Below are 23,248 nucleotides of genomic sequence, written 5' to 3' on the forward strand. Positions count from 1 at the left end.
GAGAGACGGAACAGATGGCCCGTCAAAAAGGTAAAAAGATTACAGGAAAGAAACTCCTTTAGTGAATTCTTAGATATAAAAAGCCTTTTTTCAATCATATAGTTGCTTCAATGTGAACCAGCCATTTTATTTAAAAAATACAACTACATGTCAGGGTGAGGGGGAGTGGGACATAATTGTGTACTGGGGTGGGGGTCTAAAAGCTATCCCAAAGGAATAACCACTGATATCAAAAGCGATTGGAAGGGTGAGGGGAAGAGACAAAAATAATATTGAGCAAAAACACACAGGCTCCTTCAACCAAACAAAACCTGAATAAGGCAAACGAAACCAGCGCTGCAGAGCATGTTGTAGCTAATCCATCAACAAAACAACAGTCTGGCTTGATAGTCTGAGGCTCATTTTAATGAAACACCCCACTCACTTTATACATAATTCAAGACGTGAAACAATAACGTGATACAGTTTTAAGCAACATGATGTTACCAAGCACATTACGTCAATACCAGGCAATGTTATGGTTTCCCAAGTTACATCCATTGATTAATGTCCTTCAGAAGTATCCTGTGAAATGTTATTAGAACCCCATCTCCACATCACCTCACTTGTCATAACATGCCAAAACACAGTATGTTTACAGGAAGAAATGTCCCCTGCTGACTGACTGACCATTTGAGGTCCAGGAACTTATAACAGTTTACACTAAGACTGAAAGTTCAGTTCATGGCCTAATACCTTAAAACACCCGTTTGCAATGAGACTGAGGGTTTGGTTCATGTTCTGATACCAATCACTCCAATAAGTAGCTCACCAGAAAAAACTCTCAGGTACCCCTTTTCCACTGAGGCAGTTTCAGGGCCGGTTCGGAGCCGGCGCTCAATAGAGGACTGTTTTTTTGTGTTTCGACTGTGAGGGGTGGGGTTGCCGTGATCAAAAGCTGCCGATGTCCACCATTGTTCTTGTTGTGAGGGAAAGTTCATGCAAGGGTTGCTGGGAAAAGCGGTCACGTAAATCTTACGGAATGACTTGCCTCTTCCATGGGCTCAAGCGGGCGGAAAAACAAACGGGTGCCGTGTTGGTTTGCGAGTTCAACCAGCTCCGAACCAGCGCGAGCACCAGTCCGGAAATACAACCCGGTTCGCGTTGGTCGAAAAGAGGTAACAGAGACCCAGGAACAACTCCTTTACTAGCCCACACACGGGGCTTATAGAGTGAAGAGAACAGGTTTGGGTGAACATAGGCCCAGCGTCAACCGACTAGAGTTTACAGAAAGTAGAAAATTCTAGCAAACAAACAAACTGAAAAAGGTAATAATTAGTCAGCACAGAGCACTGCAACTCAAGGGTTTATATAACTTACTCCCACCTGGTCTCACTCAGGGCCAATCAGCCACACACACCTGACTGTGCCTTAGGATGATTACACCACCAAACTCAACAGAAGTCACATAACTTCAAGTCTGAGTTGAGACTGATTCACCAGAATAGAATCCAAGTTGACCCCATTACCTGAGTCCAAATCAAGTGCTCATTATTAATGCTATAATTTATTCTAAAGGGGAGCACTGTTTCAGACCAAATTAATGAAAACCTGGACAGACTCTGTGGGACCTTTCCGATGTGTAAAAAAACACATTTTCATCCTAACATTAGTAAATTATCAATGTCTTTACAGTGCTGTGTTGTGCATTAATGAGCACTGTAACTCTCTTAATGGGGAGATACACTCTTTGTTTCTACTGTTTTGGGATAACTGCAGGTGTCTAATAGACCCCATATACCTGGAACCTGCTTATTCATCAGAATTTTACCCAAACAACTTGAATGCACTGGTTGATCACTTCAGCTGCTTACTTTACCAATAGCTTGTCAACAGTAACATGGGCAACAGTCCATGTATGCTAACTTTAGAATATCACATACATTTTTCACTGCATCCTGGACAGATGTCTGTTAAAGGTTGAGCTTGTCCCCACCTTCTCTTTGATGGTTATTTCACTTATTGGCTGTAAAATCTTTAAGGTAAAACACACCATTTATGGAAGATCTTTGGGTATTCTGACAGGAACTGTTGCTGAACAGAACGGCATATGAATGTGCATGCAAGTGAACACATGCTAATCCTTGCTCCAAGCTGAATAAATGACCCACACTTGGAACCAAAAAAAACTAACAAAAACAATTTTTCTGTCCTTAACAAGAAATAAGACAAAGTCTTAATGCAGTTAACACTCTAGTCCAAGTCGGTGTCAGCGGTGCATGTGTTCAAGATGAGTCACGGACCCAAGTCCAGGACTAAAAAGTGTAAAGCAACAGCTACAAACATTTTTTTCTGATTCCAACAAGATTATGCAAATAATACAAAATCCTGTGGAGGGTCCATTTTTCATAGGATTAATAAGCCTTTCCTTTTGGTACTTTGTCATCTCCGAAGTACACAACAAACACAAAAAACAAACACTACACAACCTCTACATTTTATGATAATAGAGATATAGACATATTTAGTCTGTAAACACATACAAACACGCATCAAAATCCACAAAGTGACTGACAAAGATGCTGACTTGTTGATGATAGCTGTGATGATTTAAGAACACTGTCAACGATTTTGTTACTCACACGACACAAGACCACAGACAAGAAAAACCTTACATAAATGTCCTTTTGTAATCCAAGATAATCCCAAAATGTCAGGAATGTTTGACACCTGAAATAACACCTCACATGGCGCAGATAGCTGCAGTCCCACGTGTCAACACTGCTACCAGGACTGGAAGATACAGCTCAAGTACATGTGTTATGATCACAAACATAATTTATCCAGTTATTCAATAACTGGCTTTACTGAAGGAAAAATAAACAGTGTACAAATCCATATCACATAATAATAATGTCTTATCTAGGACAAATTCTAAGATAGTTGGTGTGACTATATGGTTTTCCACATGAGTTCAGATTTAAGAAAAATGCCTTGAGGCTTTCAAGTTGAAGATTTTACTGCTCTTTACAGAGTTTCAGACGTGGCATATATAAGCAGCAGTTTGCAAACAAACCATGACACACAGTTAAACAGGTATGTCTTCACACTCTGATGTTGAAGCATATAACCAATTTACACATTTTTCTGTCTCAACAAATGAATAAAATGTGATGGTGAAATTGTTAAATTTGTAGAATTATTGGAGTAATAATAGACTTGCAAAAAAAAGAAGAAGACTCACACACACACACACACACACACACACACACACACACACACACACACACACACACACACGCACACACACACACACACACACACACACACACACACAGTGCTGTCCCACGCTTCACTGTCTTACAGGGATTATGTCTCGCACCATAAACCCATCTGTGACTACTTCTTCCTCGCCATAGTGGTGGGACGACTTGTTCTCACCACCAGGACTCTGTGACATTTATATTGAAGACAAGACATTAAAGGGGCATGAATATAAAGTTACAGTTTGAGATATCGATTTCATTGTGCTCAAATAATCCAGGAAAATAACTCCTTTGTTGTTTGTATCAGAATTCAGGTGTTACAAAATAACTAGACTCTTTGTACCTCATGAGACTGCATTGTGCTAATGGTCTCAAAATTTCAAAGCTTCTGGGGTTTCTTACTAACAGACTTAATTAGTCATGTGCCTGGCAAATTCTCAGGAGAAGTCTTGGTGACAATTACAGAGAACAGAATCCAGTTCTAGTTCAGTAGCTGTGTTGACAAAGGGATCAAATGCCTGTAGGGTTGAGCTGCACAGATGCAGTGTGTCTGATCGAATGTACCTGCGATCTGTGACTGACTGAGAGGGTAAAGCTGGGTTAAGGCCTAGAGGAACCATCTACAGCCTCGCCTACTCAGCACAAAGCCTCTCTCCCTGTCTCAGTCTCTTTGTAGAGAGTCTGATCAAAGAGTGGAGTGCGCTCAGAGGATTCACCGTGTCAGGGAGCCTCTGAGCGGATGAACACGGACATCCCATTATGTTTCCCAGTGGGTTGGCTGAGGGAAGTGAGAGTGCACAACCCTTGTGTGGCTGCGTGTGAGCAGCTGTGAACAAACCTGCGAGTGTGAGCTCACACCAGCAGCTGTGGGTCGATCCTGAATGTGGGAGTCTGGACACGTCTGAATACTTTGGAGGGTGAGAGCGAATGATGAGATGAGATTTTGAATCTTCTGTGTATGATAACGGTCTGCAGCTTTGATCAGTAATGAGGGAGGTAGGTTTGGACTGAGCAGCGCTGCTTGTTATTTCAGATAAGAATCACAGGATCAAAGGCTTTTTCTCTGCTCATCGCTCCTTCTCTCGCTCCGACTGTATTTCTGCTCAACCTCAGGTGTCCTTGGCTTGCCTCTGGCCCGTCCACACCCCACGGATAATGCAGAGAGGCTGTCAAAGGCTCATAAACTCTTAAACCTCATCCTCCGCTGCAGCAGATTGAAGGCATTGACAGTCACTGTGACAGGATAGCTGGGTTCAAACTCCCACCTTTGAGCATCAGTTGAACCCAAACCAGTGGCGGGAGCTGTATTGTTGACCTCTGACCTCTCTACTGATGGGGGACAAAGCTAAACACTTTGCATCCTTACAGAAATCAGAATAGTGATTCAGTGTAGACTACTGTGTGCTTTTATGATCTGAATTAAACTTTATATTCTAATCCTAGTGTGAGATGTTTTGACTCTTTATAAACACTCTCAGAGTAATAATGTTGCTCCTGTATCACTTGTAAAAGTAATCCAGACCATCAGCAAGATGTTTTTGTATTTCTTTATACATGATTTCTACACAGAACCAAGGGTGTTGGGATACTTTTCATTCAGGTTTTACAGTTAATGAATAGTTTTGTATCAAAGATCAGTATTTGGGCTTTTCATGTATTTTTAGGTGAGCAAAGAGGATAGAGTTTGAAACATGGAAGGAAGAATGAGAGATGACATGCAACAAAGTCCAAAGGTGGGAAGTGAACCCACCTGCTTCAAATACTACAGCCTCTGTACACTAGGGGCACAATTTTAACCAAGTGTTTCCTCTGAGAATACCACAGATGCACATACAGAAAAGGATTGGATAAAAAGCAGAGAAGAAATGTAAAGTGATTGATGAAAAAAAAAGGTCATATTTGTGAGAGTTTATGGGGATGTTTGGACCGAGTATTAATATGCTGTGTGTTCAGACCACAAGTGGACAGCTCTGAGTATGTGCATTTTTTTTTACATGCATCTCCTAAGGCGTCTCCAGTGGCCACCTCCCATCAGATCTCCCTTTCCCACTCTCTATGCAGATAAATATTGAGCCCCACTGACCTTCATTAGCCTTTAAAAATAATTTCAATAAGAAAACAGCAATAAAGACTTGCAGCACACAGAGAGGGAGAGCTGCATGTGTGCATGAGCTAGAGAGGATCAAGTATTAATGCACTGAAGTGGTAATGTGATATACTGTATAAATCGTTTTTTGATCATGAAGCCAGATGTTCCTTTACATTTCTCTGGTTTATCAGTGAAATAGAATAACTCCACAGCAGACTGCAGTTTCCGTACAGTGAAAATACATACAAAAGATCCCTGCGATTAACACAGAGATCCACATTCAATCAAGGTCTGTATCCTCACCACGCTGTTTTATTTTAAACTCAGATAAAGTGCTTGCATATCTCATTCCCCGGTCATGTCAATCAAAGCATGTTGGGATGAAGATTGCATGCCTTAATGAGTCCAGGAAGGAGCAAGACAAAAACATGACATCTGCTTTTCTCCTTTTAGAAATAGATGTATCTTCACTGTCTTGTTTAGTATAAACTCTGATGAACTGCATTCAGATCATGTCTCTGACTTGCGCTCTCTTCCCTTGTCAGTGCAAAAATACATTCCTTCTCAATATATAAACTATTTATCTGTATAAACTCGACTGTATAATGTGTAACCAAGTCTTTAAATACTTGGAATGACGCGAGAAGTGAGAATGTGAAATGTGATTTTCACAATAAACATTTAAAAAATATGAAATCAGCCAAATGAGAAGCCAGTGGTTTTTAACTCCATGTGGTCGTTGCTGTGGATACAGGGATCGTGGGTAGTCCGTAATGTAGCCCAAGACACATGAGCTTACACACTGCCAATATGGACAAATGCCTCTCAGAACACCTCTATATGTGGGCTGAGTGATGTGAGTGTTTTTACAGCTGCAGTTAAGGTTGTCCTCTTGTGATCAGATCACAAGGGAAGAACTTGAAACAAGGTGTAAAAAGGTTGTATATTACAGTTGTTAATCTATCCAGGCTACAAATGCGTACTGCAAACAGCTATGACTAAAAAATAAAAACATAACATAAAGCCACTGTCTTCTTCACAAATGCATGCTCTGGTAAGATCATATATGGTATAAAATAACTAAACAGAGCTACTCTGATATCATTCAATGGCATGTAAACAGTCCCTTAGACGTCCTCAGTTGGGGACATCTTGTTCTTCACAACTGGTTGTGCCAACTCTATCATTTAAGACAGCTCCTAATGACAAGTCATTGATAGGTGGTCTGCTTTCTCTTTGATTTAAGTCTAAAACAGACAAAACTAAGACCATACATTATTAAAAAAATAGAATACAAACGTGAATTTGACCATAAACTCATAAGGAAAATATTTCCAGAGGTAAAAAAAATGAACTAAGAAGTAAGTTCATCCTCCAATCCTGTTTCATACAATCAAACTTCTCCTCTTGCTGGCAATGAGAGAAGATGCAGGCACTATCAACAGGCTTTTACTTTTAAAACTGCATGCTACAACCACTCCTTATAGACAGTCTACAGGCCACAGCAACATCCTCATGGCACACAATGTATCACTCTTGTTCCAGGGGCCACAAAAACAAATTGATATTACTTCAGCTTCTAACTGGGTTTATCTTTCCTCTGTCACCACTTTGCTGCAGCTAATCAGGCAGGAAGCAGAAATGTGTTGATTGTCTTCTAAGATAAATTTACTTAATTTAACCAGCAAATTAGATTGAAATAATTGGGCTTTCTACCAGCAAACTAGGCTTTACTTTAGGATTTGGGGAAAGTCCTCCATGAGTCACTAGTTGTGGCTTCTGAAGCTATTCTCAGACTGTGTGAACCACTCCTCTCGTCGTGTGCCAAGGTAACACTCAGAAGTTATCTGTGAGTGTGTGTTTACTGAGAAGCCACTTGTGTAAGATGTATTTTGTCGCTTACCTCATTCTATGATTCATGTATCTGCAGTTGGGAAGTGTATGCGAAGGTATTCCCTGGAGCGACAGTCGGCCTGTGAAAGAGTGGAAAAAAAGGGAAAGAGAGAGAGAGAGAGAGAGAGAGAGAGAGAGAGAGAGAGAGAGAGAGAGAGAGAGAGAAAGATTCAACATTTAACAAGTTGTCATAAAACAGTTTTTAGTTTCTCAGCTGCGTGAGCACAAAGCATCCTCACACACACACACACACACACACACACACACACACACACACACACACACACACACACACACACACATTGAACACAATCTTCTCAAGTCTGAAATTAAAATGAAGTGCATTGATGCTGAGTTTACACAGAACAAACCAAGCTCTTCTGTTTGCTGCCAAATCTGCCAAACAAGATAAACCCTTGTGTAACACAGTTTGTACAAATGTTTCTGAGCCTGCACTGCCTTCTGAACATCGTTTGGATATCACATCGGCCCTCCTCCAATCCCAGTGTTTCAAAACTCTTTGTTTAATCTAACTTGTGGCTTCAGAAATGAAAAAAATGTAATGTAATTTATGAAAATGTGAGTTTGCGCTTTTTCCTAACTGTGGTTCATACAAAAAAAAACACAAGCCAAGCTAAGAAGCTCAATATAAGCAACATGACAGTTACTGTATGACAGTTAGTTTGAAATTGAACCATAAGTCAAAATGTGAAGTGTACTCTCAAATAATGGTCACAAACTACAGCTAGAGCAGGTCATTTATCTCAGGAGTGTTACTGCCTCTTAAAAGCTGCTATGAGGAACGGTTGGTTTGTGTCGGTTATGGTGCCCCTTTTGGGGGAAGATGTACATCTCATCATAAGATCGTGTCCTGATCAGCTAAGAGTTAACGTAATGCATGCAGTGAATCACTGAGTACAGACTGTATCTTCATCAAACTTCAAGAGGGTTTACAGTAGTTTCCTTTTAAGTTGTTTTGGAATGTAATTGAAATGATTAACTTCAGTCATCTCTTCTTCTCTTTCTCATCATGTAGATTTCAAAACGATATTCAATTTGTCTTTCTAGACTCTGATCTATTAAAAACAGTAATGAACACATTACAGCATATTGAAAATATGATACGCTGTAACAGCTTTGACCAACTAACAGTTTTAAGCGTTAACTTTTTTCCCCAAAAAATCTTTTTTTTCCTAAACATTAAGTTTAGACTTTTTTTTTTTTAATTGAGTTGAACTTTGATCCTCGAAATGATGACTTTTTGTGAATATTTAAACTTTCATGTAAGTTAGCTGATTTTACAGAAAACCGACACAAACACAAGTGTAAGTTAAATTTAGAATTTCTTTACTGCTTTGCCTTACAGTCTGAATCCTATTTGTTTTAGCAATGTTCTTAGACAAAACAGATATGTGAGTCTGCAGGGCTTGGAAGAGACGAAAATACAACCCAACTAAAATATATAGATATTCTTAAAGCAAGTATGATATGCTATTGGACACAAGAGGATGCCTTTATAAGCCAGAGAGGAGAGAAGAAGAACAAGACTCAACAGACTAAATGAGAGAAGGGAGAAACTTCTCCTAGCTGGAGGAGAAATCCCTGGAGCCTCTCTCTGGTTTAATGTACAAACAGTTATACGTATGACCTACAGGATGATACAAACATGATGTACATTTCTCCTTTTTATTATGCAAACAGTCACTCGGCATAATAAGATACATTCTTTATCTTCGATAACAGTAAACAGATTCAACTTTTTTCCTCTGCAGCATTTTAAAACATGCAGGTTGCAGTGGATAATATAAACAATTGGATCTGATCATCTGAATAGTCAACAGCTTTCTACGTGGCACATTTATTTTCCACCATACTGTTAACTTTGATTCAAATATATAACATTTGGTGCTCGTTTAGCCTGCATTGGATCATCATAAAAAATTATATCACACATGTTTGACAGCCAAACCAAGCTTGGACCTAATGCTGTCCATGGTAGCTGATGTACATCTGAAGGAAACAACAAAATGGGACTGAGGCTCACCCACTGGGATTAGATAGGGGGAAGTTTTAACTTCTTCCTACTCCTTTTCGCACATGTAAAGTAAATTGTTTCACTGCTTGCTAATGGAACTGATTGATTTTGTTTCTTTTGAATAACTATTTCTTTTTTTTTCTTGTATGTTTTTTTTCTATTTTACTTTTACATGTTTGAAATAAAGACATCAAATCATATCAGATAATTTAAGGTACAAACCCTATAATACTTTTACATATTTTTAACTTGTTGTTTCAGAGACAAGTTCCTTAAAAAAAGAAAAGACAAGTAAGGGCTTATGAAGCTAAGTTACATTAAATACTTCAATGATGAATGTTTCGTCCTGTTTCAGAATCTTGGGGTCATGTTAGAATTTAGTTTTCTGTTTTTTGAAAGTACAATTTTAAAACAAAATCTCTGGACAAAGACAATCTGCTACTTCTAGTCTTAATGGAAAAAGGAAAAAAAAAAAAGGTCCAGTTTCATAACATTTGGCCAGTTTGTACCATCTTCTTCCCAACAGCATTGCACAGAAGTTACAAACACCGTCTTTTGATCAACGCTTTGATTCAGTGGAGCTGTTTGAGTTCATAAAGATGGTCTGCTCTGATCTAACTGCTCCTCACCGCCAGCTGATGCTGGTTATGCCATTTAGATGAGGACTGCTGTCTCTCAGAGAGAGAGAGAGAGAGAGAGAGAGAGAGAGAGGAGGGGGGGGGAGTTACGACTGCTCCATGTAAAGGGTCTGTGTTAATCAGAATCAGTGCTGCAGCAGTGTTTAACCTGCAGTGGCTATAACAAGCTAACCTGCTGTAGTAGTTAATGTCTCTGCACAGGCCGCTGCTCTCAGCCTCGAGGATAAAAACTGTGAGTTGAAAGCAAGATCCAGGCAGAAGCAACAGCTGGAGAATCATTGGAAACTAAAACCATAAAGGAAAATAGCAGCAGGTTTGAGATTGCTTATTTACATAGTGGCATAAAGAAAAATTCTGCTCCAAGCCCCAGAGCTGCTTGAGCTCTGCCTGGGAGTTTCTACTCCCAGGCAGAGCCGACACATCACAGTTACACTGAACCATCTGTCTCATCTGTCTTCCTTTGTGAAAGACACAAACACTGAGACAATCCTTTGATGTTTGTCAGCAAAACCAGAGATATGTTCATCGAGCATCTAGCATTCATTGGACAAGCTTCTGGCCACACTAGTAACATTTTCAGTCCATCATCCAGTTGGTCCAAAACTTTGGTTCTCAAAAACATTGTTGGACTTTGGGTTAGAGGCTGATGAGCAAAGCTTTTTATATTTGGTTTATTTTGAAGACTAATTCATGATTCATCCAGTTCTGATACAGAGTGGCTATGAGAAAAAAGGGCTCTTGACCTCGCTCTACCTGCGAGGTTGGTGATAGAGACATTGAAGCCATTACAGAGCTTTTCTTTTAGTAGGCTGATCAGATATTACCTTTAGCTTTTCAAGGCTGATGTGTGCTATATATGTGCAGTGCTTTTAGCACACCAATGAAACAGCAAGGGTAATCATGAATACTCACCTTCAACTAAAAAGTGTTAACTGAACATTTACCGGTATCAGTATTTACTGCTTATATCAGCAAGCAGCAAACATTTGAGTCAATTAGCCTGCAAACAGTAATGCCAGCTCAGCTACTCCTGCAGGTTATTGCAATTACTTGTAACTGTGGCTTTGATAGGTAACACTGAGGTCTGACTGACTATGGATATTGTAGCTGGTTATTGCAAACATGTTGACTGGACACAAATTGAACTTCTTAATCTCTTGTCAGGTGTACTTTAAACCATAGACTTAATAAAACATGGATATAGTCTCAGTGACATCACCCATCACTTTCTGAATGGAGGTCCCCATTTTGGAAACGCTGGCGCCAACTAACATCCAACTAATCTACAAACTGGTAACAAGGTGGAGTTGTGCACTGCCTTACCACCTCGCAAACAACTACTGTACAACACAGTCTCCTGTTAGTCATGTCAACTCTGTAATCCTCTTGGGTGTTGTATTATTTATGCATATTTACTTACACAAAGGATCCATTTCTCAACACTTGAGGTTGTTGCTTAGATTGAACCTGAAACTGAAAGCCAACTTTGAAACCTTAAATACCTTTATTACCAAATAATTCGGGCCACAGGAAATATGGGATGGTTAAATAAATGAGCCGTAACAATATTTTCACACTTTTGGAACTATGTCTACATGACTGAGTTATTTGTAGAGTACAGAAGTTTTATGTGAGCTTTGGTGGTGCTTCAGGTGGACTGTGATACCGGTTGTCAGGTGATTTTTTTCTGTTTCCAGTCTTTTAGCTATGCAAAGGTAACAGGCAGCTGACCACTAACTGCTTATTAATATTAACAATGTGCCTTCATATCCTCTCAGTATAAAAAAAGAGAAGGCACATACATATTGCCCTGGTGAAGTATTTTGAAGCCAAGACATGGGCAGTTGCAATCTGGCTGGTGGAGCTGAAGGACTGACATCAAACCATTTCTGCTAACTCACTGATAAAACAGCCAATATCCCTCAGGTCAGTACCGACCACACAGCTGAACATATTCTTGTGTTGATTTGAAACATTCATGGTTATGGAAGGTTCAAAGACTATTGTGTTAGTGTTTTTTACATTATCTCGTTGTTTATCCTGGGCCATACTAATCTGGTAAAGAATGCTGCAGGACAGAGCTGTCAATCATGACATCACATCCCCTCTTTTTAACACATTTTAAAATCAAACTTCTCATAAAAATGAACACTTGCACATAAATCGCCATGAAGAGAACTGCAATGACAGGAAGCATGTTTAAGAAAAATGTATTTGGCTTGTATTCTAACTTTCTATGTGACCCTGTCTCATCTGTTATGATGGAAGAGGTAGGTTTTGAGACCTATACTCGAGCCAGTCAGCAGGGAGAGCTCTCAAAACTGTGCTTTCACTTTGGGGGAGTTTTTGTGTCACCCATGTATTTATAAAGCAGCTGACTCAAGCTTCATAATTAAGGTAGAGACATGAAAGCGATATCTATCATTTTTATAACTTCTGACATCTGAGCTATTTTTCCCAAAATGCCAAACTATTCCATCACACAGGCAGCTGCTAGAGAGTGAATCAAAATTTAAAATGCAAATCCATAGACTCATCTTTCTACCAAATCCTCTGACTTGGAAAGCCGACAAAAGTCTGTCCTGATAATACCACCAGCACTTTTCTTGTTACACTTCGACAGAGGCTATTGTTAATAAATATAAGAGGAATCAGCAAAAAGTTTATTGTTCATATTTTACCCTCAGCTCATTGTGTAAGGTGTTAAATGGTGAGGCTGAGGTTTGCTGGTTTAGAAAAACAAGTGGGCAGAGAAACAGTAGTATAGTGCTTTTGCAAGTGCTTGCCTTGTGTCCTTTATGAGTGCAGTGTCTTCACTACCTTACATAAAAAGACTATTTAAAAAATTGCGGCTGCATAACTAACTCATGACCAGACTGTCAAGATTAACATTATCATGAACCATCTAGCATGTATCTCTTATTCATAAATATTTGCCAAAGTAGGTACAAATTACTCTCATTTCATGAAATAGTTCTTGAGCTCACTCAACACGGTCACAAAGGTCTATACAACTCTGTCAGATGTTTAGTTAAGGGGGGAATATTGACACTTTATGTACTCCATGTGGACATTTTTGAAATCTATTAGGTTTTTAATATTGACTGATGTTTAAAGATGCCAACAATCACATTTATTCAAAAAAATGTGTCTCTCCTTTTTATTAGAAAAACTGCATATTGGTTTAGTGATTATTTCCAGTTACTGTTATCAGTAAAACATTTAAATACAGTATCTGCTCAATTTTGATGAATCAAAAATATATCTGAATGGTTTTTGAAAAGTGTGAAAATGAAACTTAGCAAGTTTGGTGTCAAATGAGCAAAAAATGATGGTGGGGATTGTAACAGCTCATAACTGCCTCAAGAAAGTCCGAGTGATGGATCTCCTGTTTCCTGCCAGCTGTAAGCTTCTGCACATTTCTGTGCCTACCCTATAAAGCTGTAGCATGTATCACATACATATTATTAATGTCACCAGTTTTATACTAAGAACAGTTGGTAGAGTGAAAAAATCACAACCATCAGCTCACAATGCCGGTGGAAGGGTTGGGCAGTGGGCTGGACCTAACTTTAGAGGTACTTTGTTTCATTCATGTACAGGTAGTTGAAGAAAGATGAAAATAAAACTTTGCACAAATAAGAGACCTCCGTACAAATTCTTGTGTGTTGGTTCCAACAATAGTAAACAGAGAGCCACCCTTTAATCAGCCTTAGTGGCTCACTGTACAAAAGGTTTTTGCCAGATAACCAAACCAGCTGTTGTGCTGATTTAGTTTCAAAGAACAGTTTTTATATCCAAGTTCATTTGAAAAGGTTTAAAAGACTTGCACTATACCTGCCTCTAGTAATCCTTTTGTTTTTTGGGTTTGAGTTTGTTTGTCCAAATTTTTTTAAAGATAAAAAGTGTAACTGATAATGTTGCTTTTTCATCCATAAAAAGTTACAGAGAGCACTGATGATGGAACAGCAGGAATCTTACCCAACTGTGCTGAAAATGGACAAAAGAAAAGATCCTGCTCTGCTTTTAAGAACCATCAACTATCAAAAAGTGTTTGCATCTCACAAAGACAGAGAAGGAGAGAGGGAGATGTGGTCAGTGAAAAAGGTTATGACAGCTGTGTGACTGCAGAGAAAAAACTTTCAACTGCAGTCTGACCACATTTTCCTCTGGTCAAAGTCCCTGGCAAGGTGTGGATGCACAGGTGAACAGATGTGCACCGCTGGCCCTCTGCAGGGAATTCTGGTACATTCAGGCCACACACAAGCACAAACACGCACACATACACACATGCACACCTACACACACTAGGAGGTGTTTGAGCCCTGGCTTTGGTCCACTGGCCTGGGGCAGCTCTTTATCCTCCAGTCCCCCAAAGCCCTTAAAGCCCTGCAGCTATGCCAGCCTGCTTTACCCGTCCTCTGCTCTCTATCCCTCCTTCCTTCTCCAAATCATTTATATAATTCTTCCTCTCTCTGGAATTCTTACACCCCATAATCCTCCATCTCTAAATGTTTTTTTTCACACAGGATCCTATTTTATGAGTCTTATAATTAAACTTTTTTTCCTTCAGATCTCTACGCTTCCCACCTCCACCCTCTGCCTCACCTCTCATGTCCTCTTCTCTCTCTCACATCAATCCCAGGGCTGCACTTTTGTCTCTCTCCGACCGTCCTCCAATCTCTCTGTGGAGGTCCAGAGTCCAGTGGCTGCAGCAACTGAATGTCAGACAGCCATATATTAACATTTAGACAGCCTCCAGGCCCAAAGGGGAGCTCCGGTTCAAATCAGTCACATCCACTCTGAACGTTCAAAAAGTTGACGGGTTACAGCGGGCACCGAGGACCACTGGTGTCAATCTTCATGGATGTTTTTTCTCTGTCAGCTGTCTGACGGGACTGTTTTAAAGCTTAGTAGGCTTCTTTTTGTCTCTTTTTCTCCACTAGGACTTGTCTCTTTCCCTTTAAATCCCTCTAAAAACAAAGTGCTTTGTTGACATGAGTGTAAAGTCAATATGACATTTAAGCTTCCACAGAGAGTCTGGTTTTAAAGAACAATTAAGGAAACTCACCAGTGTTGATATGATATTCTCAGAGTGAAATATAATATCATTGTTGTAATTGTATTCTCTTAATTCAGCTTGTTTTGAACTGCAGCACAAAATGTCAGAACACTGAAAAATCAGTGTTTGCAAAGTGAGAAGTTTTGAATTGGTTTTGAAATCATCTCTCTCTTGAGCCTGGTTTATACTTCTGAGATGACTCAAGGATGTAGCTAGGCTGTAGTGGCCTACTCCACCATTAACACTACATACTTGTGTGTTTGAGTGTCCATGTCGCTCTGCAATACTCCACATAAACACTAGTTGGCAGTGCGATTTTGTGCTTGTCATAATGCCAGTCTCCTAACAGCCTCTGCTTGTTTGAGCCCAGGAAAACCATGGCAACTGAAGCCAAGCAAATGATGTTGGAGTTGGAACTGATAAATGCTTAGCAGCTGATCATACTGCAATTATTGCAAAAGTCGTACATGCAGGAAATATGATGCTACCCAGCAAACAAATAACAAGGCTTGCAGTCTGTGTTGTTTTGATCCATAGTCACGTTTTTGAGGGGTGCATGTCAAGCATGAACGTACGTGGGCTTCTGTGTTGGAACAGGGCTATGCTAGCCTGCATAGTATGATGCATCGTCGATTTGACACATAAGTATACATCAGCCTTTATTCTGACACCTTTTCATGACCTACACAGTAAGAGGAGATTACCTGATTGGTTATTTCTTTATACTGAACTCAAGTGCTTGTGATCAGGTCAGATTTTCTGTGAAAAAAGCCTAGTTGATACTCGTCAATCACCCTGAAGAGTCTTGTTCAGAACAGTGCTGGGAACAATTGGCAGAGAGAAGTAGAAAAGTGTTTTGTCCTTATGGTTGATACTGGAACAGGATTAGCAGAAAGACATCTTGTGTTGTAGTATTGTTTTACACAGAGAAACTCAAGAACCAGGGCTTTGACAGGTTAAAGAGCTAATGGCTATGAACAGCGTTGACAGTGGGTGAATGCTTCACTGCTCTTTGATGACTAAAGAGTTAAACCATGTGCAGACTTGCATTATTCTGACATTTATTGAGAAACTGCAGCACACATCATGACACCTGGGCTGTGACGTGTTACATTAAACTGGTTTGTCTGGCCCCCCTTTGTAAGCTACCTAATGGTGATAAATCAGAGTTTACAAAGTTTATTTTTGTGATGTATAGTCAATAATTTTGTATAGCTACAAATCAACACATGACCAAACCAGAAGATCTGTGTTCCATTCATTTGCTTCCACAACAAATGATCACTTTAGCAAGAGACAAAGCTTAACAACAGTGTGTGATGGTGGTCATGGGAAATGCAGTCTTCATTTAAAGAAAACAACAGATTTCATTAAAAGGGGGCACCAGAAAGTGCGTGAGTTGTCTAAGTGACACTCCAAAATTAGAAAAATAATTTTAAACGTGTTAATAAAAAAAATTACTACCAGCAGTAAGTCCTGACATTTTGAGGGCCTATGGAAATGTTGTTCAGTCAAACAGTCAGTCTAGCACTTTTGTCCTGACTTCAATATCTCCATAAATATTAAATGAACTGTCTGAAATTTGGTCTCTGAAATTTGAGTCCTAATGATTTTGGTGATCTCCTCAACTTCCGCTAGTGTTTTCTGCAGGTTACAATTTCAGTTTGTCCAATACTTTGGTTAAACACATACCTGCAACAATTATTGACACTTCAACCTCAGTCTGTTTAAAGCTGGCCTAATCTATGTATCTGTTTTTAGATGAAAGGTGGGACCAATGACTGTGCAATGGTTTTTCTTGTGGTGAAAACCAAAAAGACAATTACCTCTTGGTTCTCCAAAGCTAAATGGCTAAATGTGTTTCAGCATTACTTAGCTCACAGTTTCTGTTTTCCTGCCAGGTAAAGGTACCACATTTACACCCCTGTAATGTCTTTCCCTAAGTATGAATGTCTCAAAAGTGTTTTGATGGAACCAATTAGTCCCAATGCTGTGCCGGCATTAGATGTAGTAACAAAGACATCACAGAGGCGGAAGGGGATCACTTTGAGCCGACAGAGCAGGCAGGGCTGTGTGTGTGCGAGTATGCATGTGAAGCTCCTGCTGTGTGTTTATCACTCGTGCTTCTGCAGTGTCATAATGCAATGTTGAATCACACACTGGGATACCAATATTACATCAGTACAGGATCAATATGAAAGTATAAAGGCTTGATGACGGCAGAGCTTGGTTATGGCACGGTTGCACTCACATATGAAAAGTGCTTGTTAATGCAGCTTCAAAATAAACAATTTATGCCTAATGTAGTGTGACCATCAGAAGTGATCTACAAATATTTCAGTTATGAAAGAAGTGCAGCTACTAAATGCATTTTCCTCAAAACATAAAAATCTACATACAAAATCCAAACCAGATACAACAGTAGAAACACAATGCAAATTTAAAAATGTGCTGCAGAAAGCCAAAATAAAGAGATAACATCAAATCACTTCAACCGTCCAAGACATCACCATCAGGAGGAACAATCTGTAGCTTAAAAAAATGCCAATTACCAGCAATTCACAATAATTCAAGACAAATATATCAACAGTAATGAGCTACAAAAAAAGCATCAAATTACAAAATTTGCCACAGAAGCCAAAAAAAGATTCATTAACAGAAAGTCCTCTACAAGTTAAGGAATGGTGAATTTTTCAGAAATACACAAGCCAAGAAAAATATGCAACTGAGAGAAAATGTTTGATCTTGTCAACACAAGAGAAGACCTCCAGGGCATTTAAGGCTTGAGGCTAAACATTTTATGAGGGAATTTTTCTGGTTTTTCCTCTGATTTCCGCTGTGAGCGTACAATCTGGACTGATGATGCAGACAAACTGAAGTATGTCAAACAATGTTAATAGAACTACAAATTGCCTTTAATTAGTTTACAGATGTGTTCTATTATCAACCCTATTATTATCTCAACTGAAAAAATGTTAATGTAATCAATAAATAACCCAAACAAACCTGTAGCAAACCCATGTCTCTGTTGGTCCCAGACACTGTCTAAGGACCAAACTCAAGGGGAAAAAAATACAACTAAAGGGGGAGCCTGTAACCAAAAAAAAGCACTGGAAGTTTCTACTTTCCAAGTTTATTTTTCTCACTCACTACTGTACGGTCAAACTTTTTGCAACTCTGAAGACATAAAAAGTGAGACATTTTATTATTCATTACTGAGACAGCGACGCAGAGACAGGTGGAAGCACAGTGAAGGTGTGAAATCCCTGGAAGGAAAATTCTTCATAGTTAGAAAATCTCAACAGTCTCACTGTGTGTTCTTCCTTTGTGTTGGTGTTGCTGGAGCGTCATTTGTGTGAATTTGCATGTGTGTGTCTGTGTGTATAAGTTCGTGCTACGGCTGCACAGGTGAGTGTGAATGTGTGTTTGTGCTCTCCTGTGTGTTTGTGTTACTGCAGAGGTGACAACAACCAAAAATACACTCGCTCTGCAGGCCTGAATTATTCAGAGAGTGGAGACGGAGCAGCGGGGGGTGGGGGTGTGGAGATAGATGAATGCATGAGAGACGGCGGCGAGAGATGAGCAAAAACAGCATACAGTGAGGACGAACAAAGTCGGAGGGAACAAGGAGGTGAGGGAAAGTTGAGAGAGTATGGACTCATCAAAAGGAAGGGACACACACAGGCTGGTTTTAATAACAAAAGAGAACACACGCACACAGGCCTGGAAAAAAAGCATTTGTTACGGCCTGCTGGGGTGCAGAATTAAGTGTTGCATCCGTAGAGATGTCTTAATATAACAAACAACAAAGGAGACAATATCAGAAAAAAAGCAAATAACACAAAATGATCCCACTCTTCCATATTTGCTCACAAATCAGCAATATTTCTCTCACACACATAAAGACACACTGCATGCCTCCTTTTCTCCATATTTACACACAAAATGCATTCTTCCATCGCTTTTACTCCTCATCAGCTTTCGCTCACATTGAAATTCCATCTGTTTTTGCAATCTGGGAGTGCAGCTGTGTAGCTTTACATTGCCCGTCTTTGTGCCCGGTACCACAAGGGGGGGGGGGGGGGGTATGGAAACCAAAAATGGAGACTGGATCGTGGAGACACATTTATTGCCTCTTAGCAGGGGAAGTGTACACAAACTGCATTCAAAGAGCTTTACCGTACTGTGCAGGAAGATGTTTGCAGCACGGCTGGCTCTGTGGGGAGACTGTTTTAATGCTGCTGTGGATAAATGGAGCCACACAGAAATATAACTTCAACCCCTCGACACTTCTGGGAAACAATGCGCAAGCAAGATAGACAAACTTTAAGCAACACAAAGACTGTTTACAGTCCTATCTGAAGTTATCTTAAAGAAGTGAAAGTAGAGATCCAGCACTGTACAGGTGACTGCTGCAGAAGGGAAGAGAAAATAATTAGTGACTTCCGCTGGGTGAGAAGCACTCAGACAGGGAGGAGAGGTCTGGAAATAGGCTGTTACTGTATGTCTCATGCAGCTCCTCAGAGTCCCATTACCACAGGATGTCTTCCCATCAGTGTGTGTGGAGGAGGAAGAGGAAGACGAGTGGATTGGGGAGTAATGGATTTCAGCCTGGAGATAATGACCAATGGACCACATGTAGCCGGGGACTACACACATGACACAGCAGCTGACACAAACCTGTTAGTGAAAACAAGCGTCAGACTCATCGATGAAGCTTCTCAGTCATTCAGGTTGCAAATGTGTGTCTGAATGAGAAGAGTCCAAGAGAATGACAGTTTCTATTTCAGTCTAGGAGCTTCATTCAAGGGGTTAAATCTACCTTCATCTCTACCTGACAAAGTCATGTCAAATGAGCAGTCAAGTGTGTTGGAGATATAAAACTTTTGGACACTCCCTGTCAAAGGAAAAAAACCTGCACAGCATTGTCTACCACACAAGAAAACTTTGTGAAGTCTCTGAAAGTTTAACAGTCAAAAGACTGAAGCCTTGTCACATTTAGAAACTTTCTATTTGAGTCATTTGTGTAATTTTGGGCTGAGTCACTTTGTCTGTATCTCCAGAGAGTGTGCTCTGTGTCTGCATTTTCTAATTTTCCAATTTTGGATATTTTATGGGTGTCAGCTTTTGTGCAGTGGTTCTAAGCTCACAGCCAAGGGTCCATAAGTCGGGACAGATAAATGTGAAGGGACCTGGTCACATTGCTTTCTCTCTCTTGTGCTCTCAGTCTGCCTGCAACAATCATAGACATGACGTGCGTCTTTATGAGATGTCAAAGGAACTTTAAAAACCATCAGTATTTGTGACATACTTGAATGAGAACAGTAAGCGGTGTCGATGCTGTAACAGAAGGTGGAGCAGAGAGAAGTGCATCAGCATCAGACACACAAAGTCTTGCACTGTCCTTCACACCTTTGTGCAGGGGGTCAAAGTGTTTATACAGTATGAGAGTGTAACCTCTGTGAAACAATCAGAAAATAACATCTCTTTGTTTTCACCACTTTGTCACCTCTATCTTTAGCTTTTTGTCAGTTGACCCCAGTGCTCTCTTTTTCCTTTACTCATGGCAGATCTGGATGAAAATAAGACTGTATATCAGTTTTCTTTTCACAAGCTTTGGTGTATTTCCATACTCCAGATAATTTGATTAGCATCACATGCTAGTAGGCTGCTAGCAAGTTGTTTATCTCCTTGTTTTCACTACAAACATTCTTGAGCTAATAAGTACACCTCAGCACACCGCGACAAGTCCCAAAAGCCTTTTTTGCAGAACAGCAACCACTGCTGCCTTGCACATTTCTTCTTTAATCTACAAGAGATTTTCAGGGCGCCATATTTTCCTTTATTTTGAAATGACAGCTGAAGAGAGACAGGAAATACTGGGAGAGGAGAGGGGGGTCGACAGGCTGCAAACAGCTGAGGCCAGGAGACAAACCAGCAGCCACTGCAACAAGGACTAAAGCCATTGTGTATGGAGCATGCTTTAACCACAGAGCTAAAATCAGTGCCCCAAACAAGATATTTTGTGCAATTTTTCCTTAATTGGTGTGGGACAGAAACTTTCTGCACAAACACAAAATGTAAGTGTTTCTTCAGAGTAAAGGTTTTACTGACCCTGATGTTTTTCTTACTTTCTCAGCAAGTGAAAAAGTCCTGAGGGAAAGATTAAAGTTGTTGTGTGTCAGGTTTGTGAAGCAAGTTGGTGATGGGTTTGTGTTCTTTAACCTTGATGAAAAAAGAGACACACCCATCTATCTGTGACCTTGTAGGCAGGTGCAGCTGAAGTTGGAAAGATTGTTCCTTTCCACAGATTACACGCATACTGTATACAGACTCGGTTTTATACCTATGTCTCATAATTTCCTACAGAAGAAAACCAAATCTTCAACACACCAGTTTTGAAGTAACTGTTGATTCTCTTGTCACTTCTGTCACCTTGTCTGATACAGAAGATGTGTTTTATGGCATACAGGAGCAAGGAGCAAAAATGTTTCCAAAGAGAAGAACATTTTTTTCTAAATAATTTGATGCACTAATGAAAAAGACAGCTTCAAAACTCAGCAGAGAGTTGAAGAGAAAAGACCAGACAAGACAAGATGATGAGAAGAAAGCTGGAGATAAAAACACAACAAGCAGTCCCTGAATTCTCATGATTGGTTTGTATTGTAAGGCAGCTCACCATAGTTACGGTGATGCTCTGTTATGTTGTTATGTGTTGTTTTGGGTGCGTGTTGCTGAGCGTGGCGAGTGATTGGTTGTTGCGGGTCACGTGGGCGCGCGTGTAGATGTGGCCAGATTCTTGGGTTTTGATGTTCAGTTTATGTTATGGTTTTTGTTGGTGCTCACGGCTCACTGCATGGACATGCTAGCTTGCTGTCTGTGCCCAAGCCAGAAACTACAACCAGACAGGAAAGTGGCCAATGTTCGTATTCTGTACTTGCTGAAGTGACGTCAGTAAAAGCTAATAATGAAGATCCCTTGTTGTGTGAAGTATTTCCCATCTATGCACGAAAGATTACAATCACAAAGTACGAGCACAACAGTATTATGTCTGTATTATTGCTATTATTTACTATGGAGGTCACAGCAGACATAACACTTAAAAGACTGACTTATAACAGGTGTGTAAGCTTTTACAGATGAGCTATCTTGCTTTTGTTTTATCAATTGCAAACATCCAACTACCAAAACTCTTAGCTGTATCAATAATGATGTATGGAACCATACAATATTACAAATTGTATCACTATAGTCAGAAAACCAGTATTAATCTTACAAAGCCTCAAACTGATGTATCATCTCAACACTTTAATCCCTGCAAACAGCTGTTTAAGAAAGGAAGACAGCACTGAAATAGTTGACATCCTCTCATTAGCTTTAGGTAAATTAATGTGGTAATCATTTAGCATCTTCAGGACACCAGGCGTATTGATTTCATCCACAGGGGCCCAAAAATGAGCACAAAGTAAAAGTAACTAATAGCTGCAGGGACATAATGATGAGGCAGTGTGCTTGAGGTGCATCATGCAGAATTGTTTTCATGAATGTGTGTGTGTTCATTTGAATTATTTTATCAATGTCAGAGCCATTAATGATAAGGGAGGATTCAGATGGGACCATGAGCAGGAAAAAGTAAATTGTCTTGGCGAAGTGCTCAGTGTTTACTCCTTGTTTTTCTTTTGAGACAAAAATCACTGAAATATTCAACTGTTACATGCTAAACAAAGTGGAACAATGGTTCAAGGAGAAAGATGTGCTGTAAAGCAAGAAAGCTGAGTGATGAGTCATGTAGGGCTAAACAGCCATCTCTAGGCCGAAAGATGGTGTGTGTTCAACTGAGCATGGGTGAATTACATTGCTTACAGGGAAAACTCATTGTGTGAGTGTTTTTATAGTGATGATGTCATCTGAAAGATAAAAGTATCCAGACTAGATCAAAAAAAAAAAAAAAAAGGCTACTCTTGATCTGTAGAATCACCAAGCTCTAGTTTCTATTACAGAGTCTAATTGTAATATTTAGTTCATATTTCTTTAAGTCTTCAAGATTTTTTTTAATGACACAGTTTGCATTTATATTTATGATTCTTGGAAGTCAAATGTAAATGAAAACTGACATGAGTGGTCAATATAGCCAGTAAAATCATGGGGTCAGAGATGACTGAACACCTTGAGGGCTTCAGACTACATCAAGACAAAAATTCAATTTATAAATTCTTAAATTAACAAACCCAAAGCTTTTTCATTCTCAAATTATGAGTTGTAAGTTGATGTACTGAGCTGTAAGGA

The 23,248-nt window shown here is 39.7% G+C and overlaps 1 protein-coding gene across 5 annotated transcripts in view; it reads right to left on the reverse strand.

Annotated features, from left to right (window-relative positions):
- LOC117815281 (endonuclease V-like) overlaps positions 1-23,248 on the reverse strand; it is a 103,838-nt gene that overhangs the window by 50,180 nt on the left and 30,410 nt on the right. For 2 of the 5 annotated variants that reach the window (XM_034686905.1, XM_034686906.1), the window contains exons 8-9: positions 14,509-14,618; positions 7,238-7,307 (exon numbers count right to left, since the gene is read on the reverse strand). In XM_034686905.1, coding sequence (XP_034542796.1) covers positions 7,244-7,307; positions 14,509-14,618 — 174 coding nt within the window. In that variant the 3' untranslated portion in view covers positions 7,238-7,243. Of the gene's footprint in view, positions 1-7,237; positions 7,308-14,508; positions 14,619-19,077; positions 19,643-23,248 lie in introns of those variants that run through there. The other 3 variants (XM_034686907.1, XM_034686908.1, XM_034686904.1) reach the window with 2 other exon arrangements.

This window comes from Notolabrus celidotus, chromosome 7 (genome assembly GCF_009762535.1).
Source record: "Notolabrus celidotus isolate fNotCel1 chromosome 7, fNotCel1.pri, whole genome shotgun sequence".
NCBI lineage: Eukaryota > Metazoa > Chordata > Actinopteri > Labriformes > Labridae > Notolabrus > Notolabrus celidotus.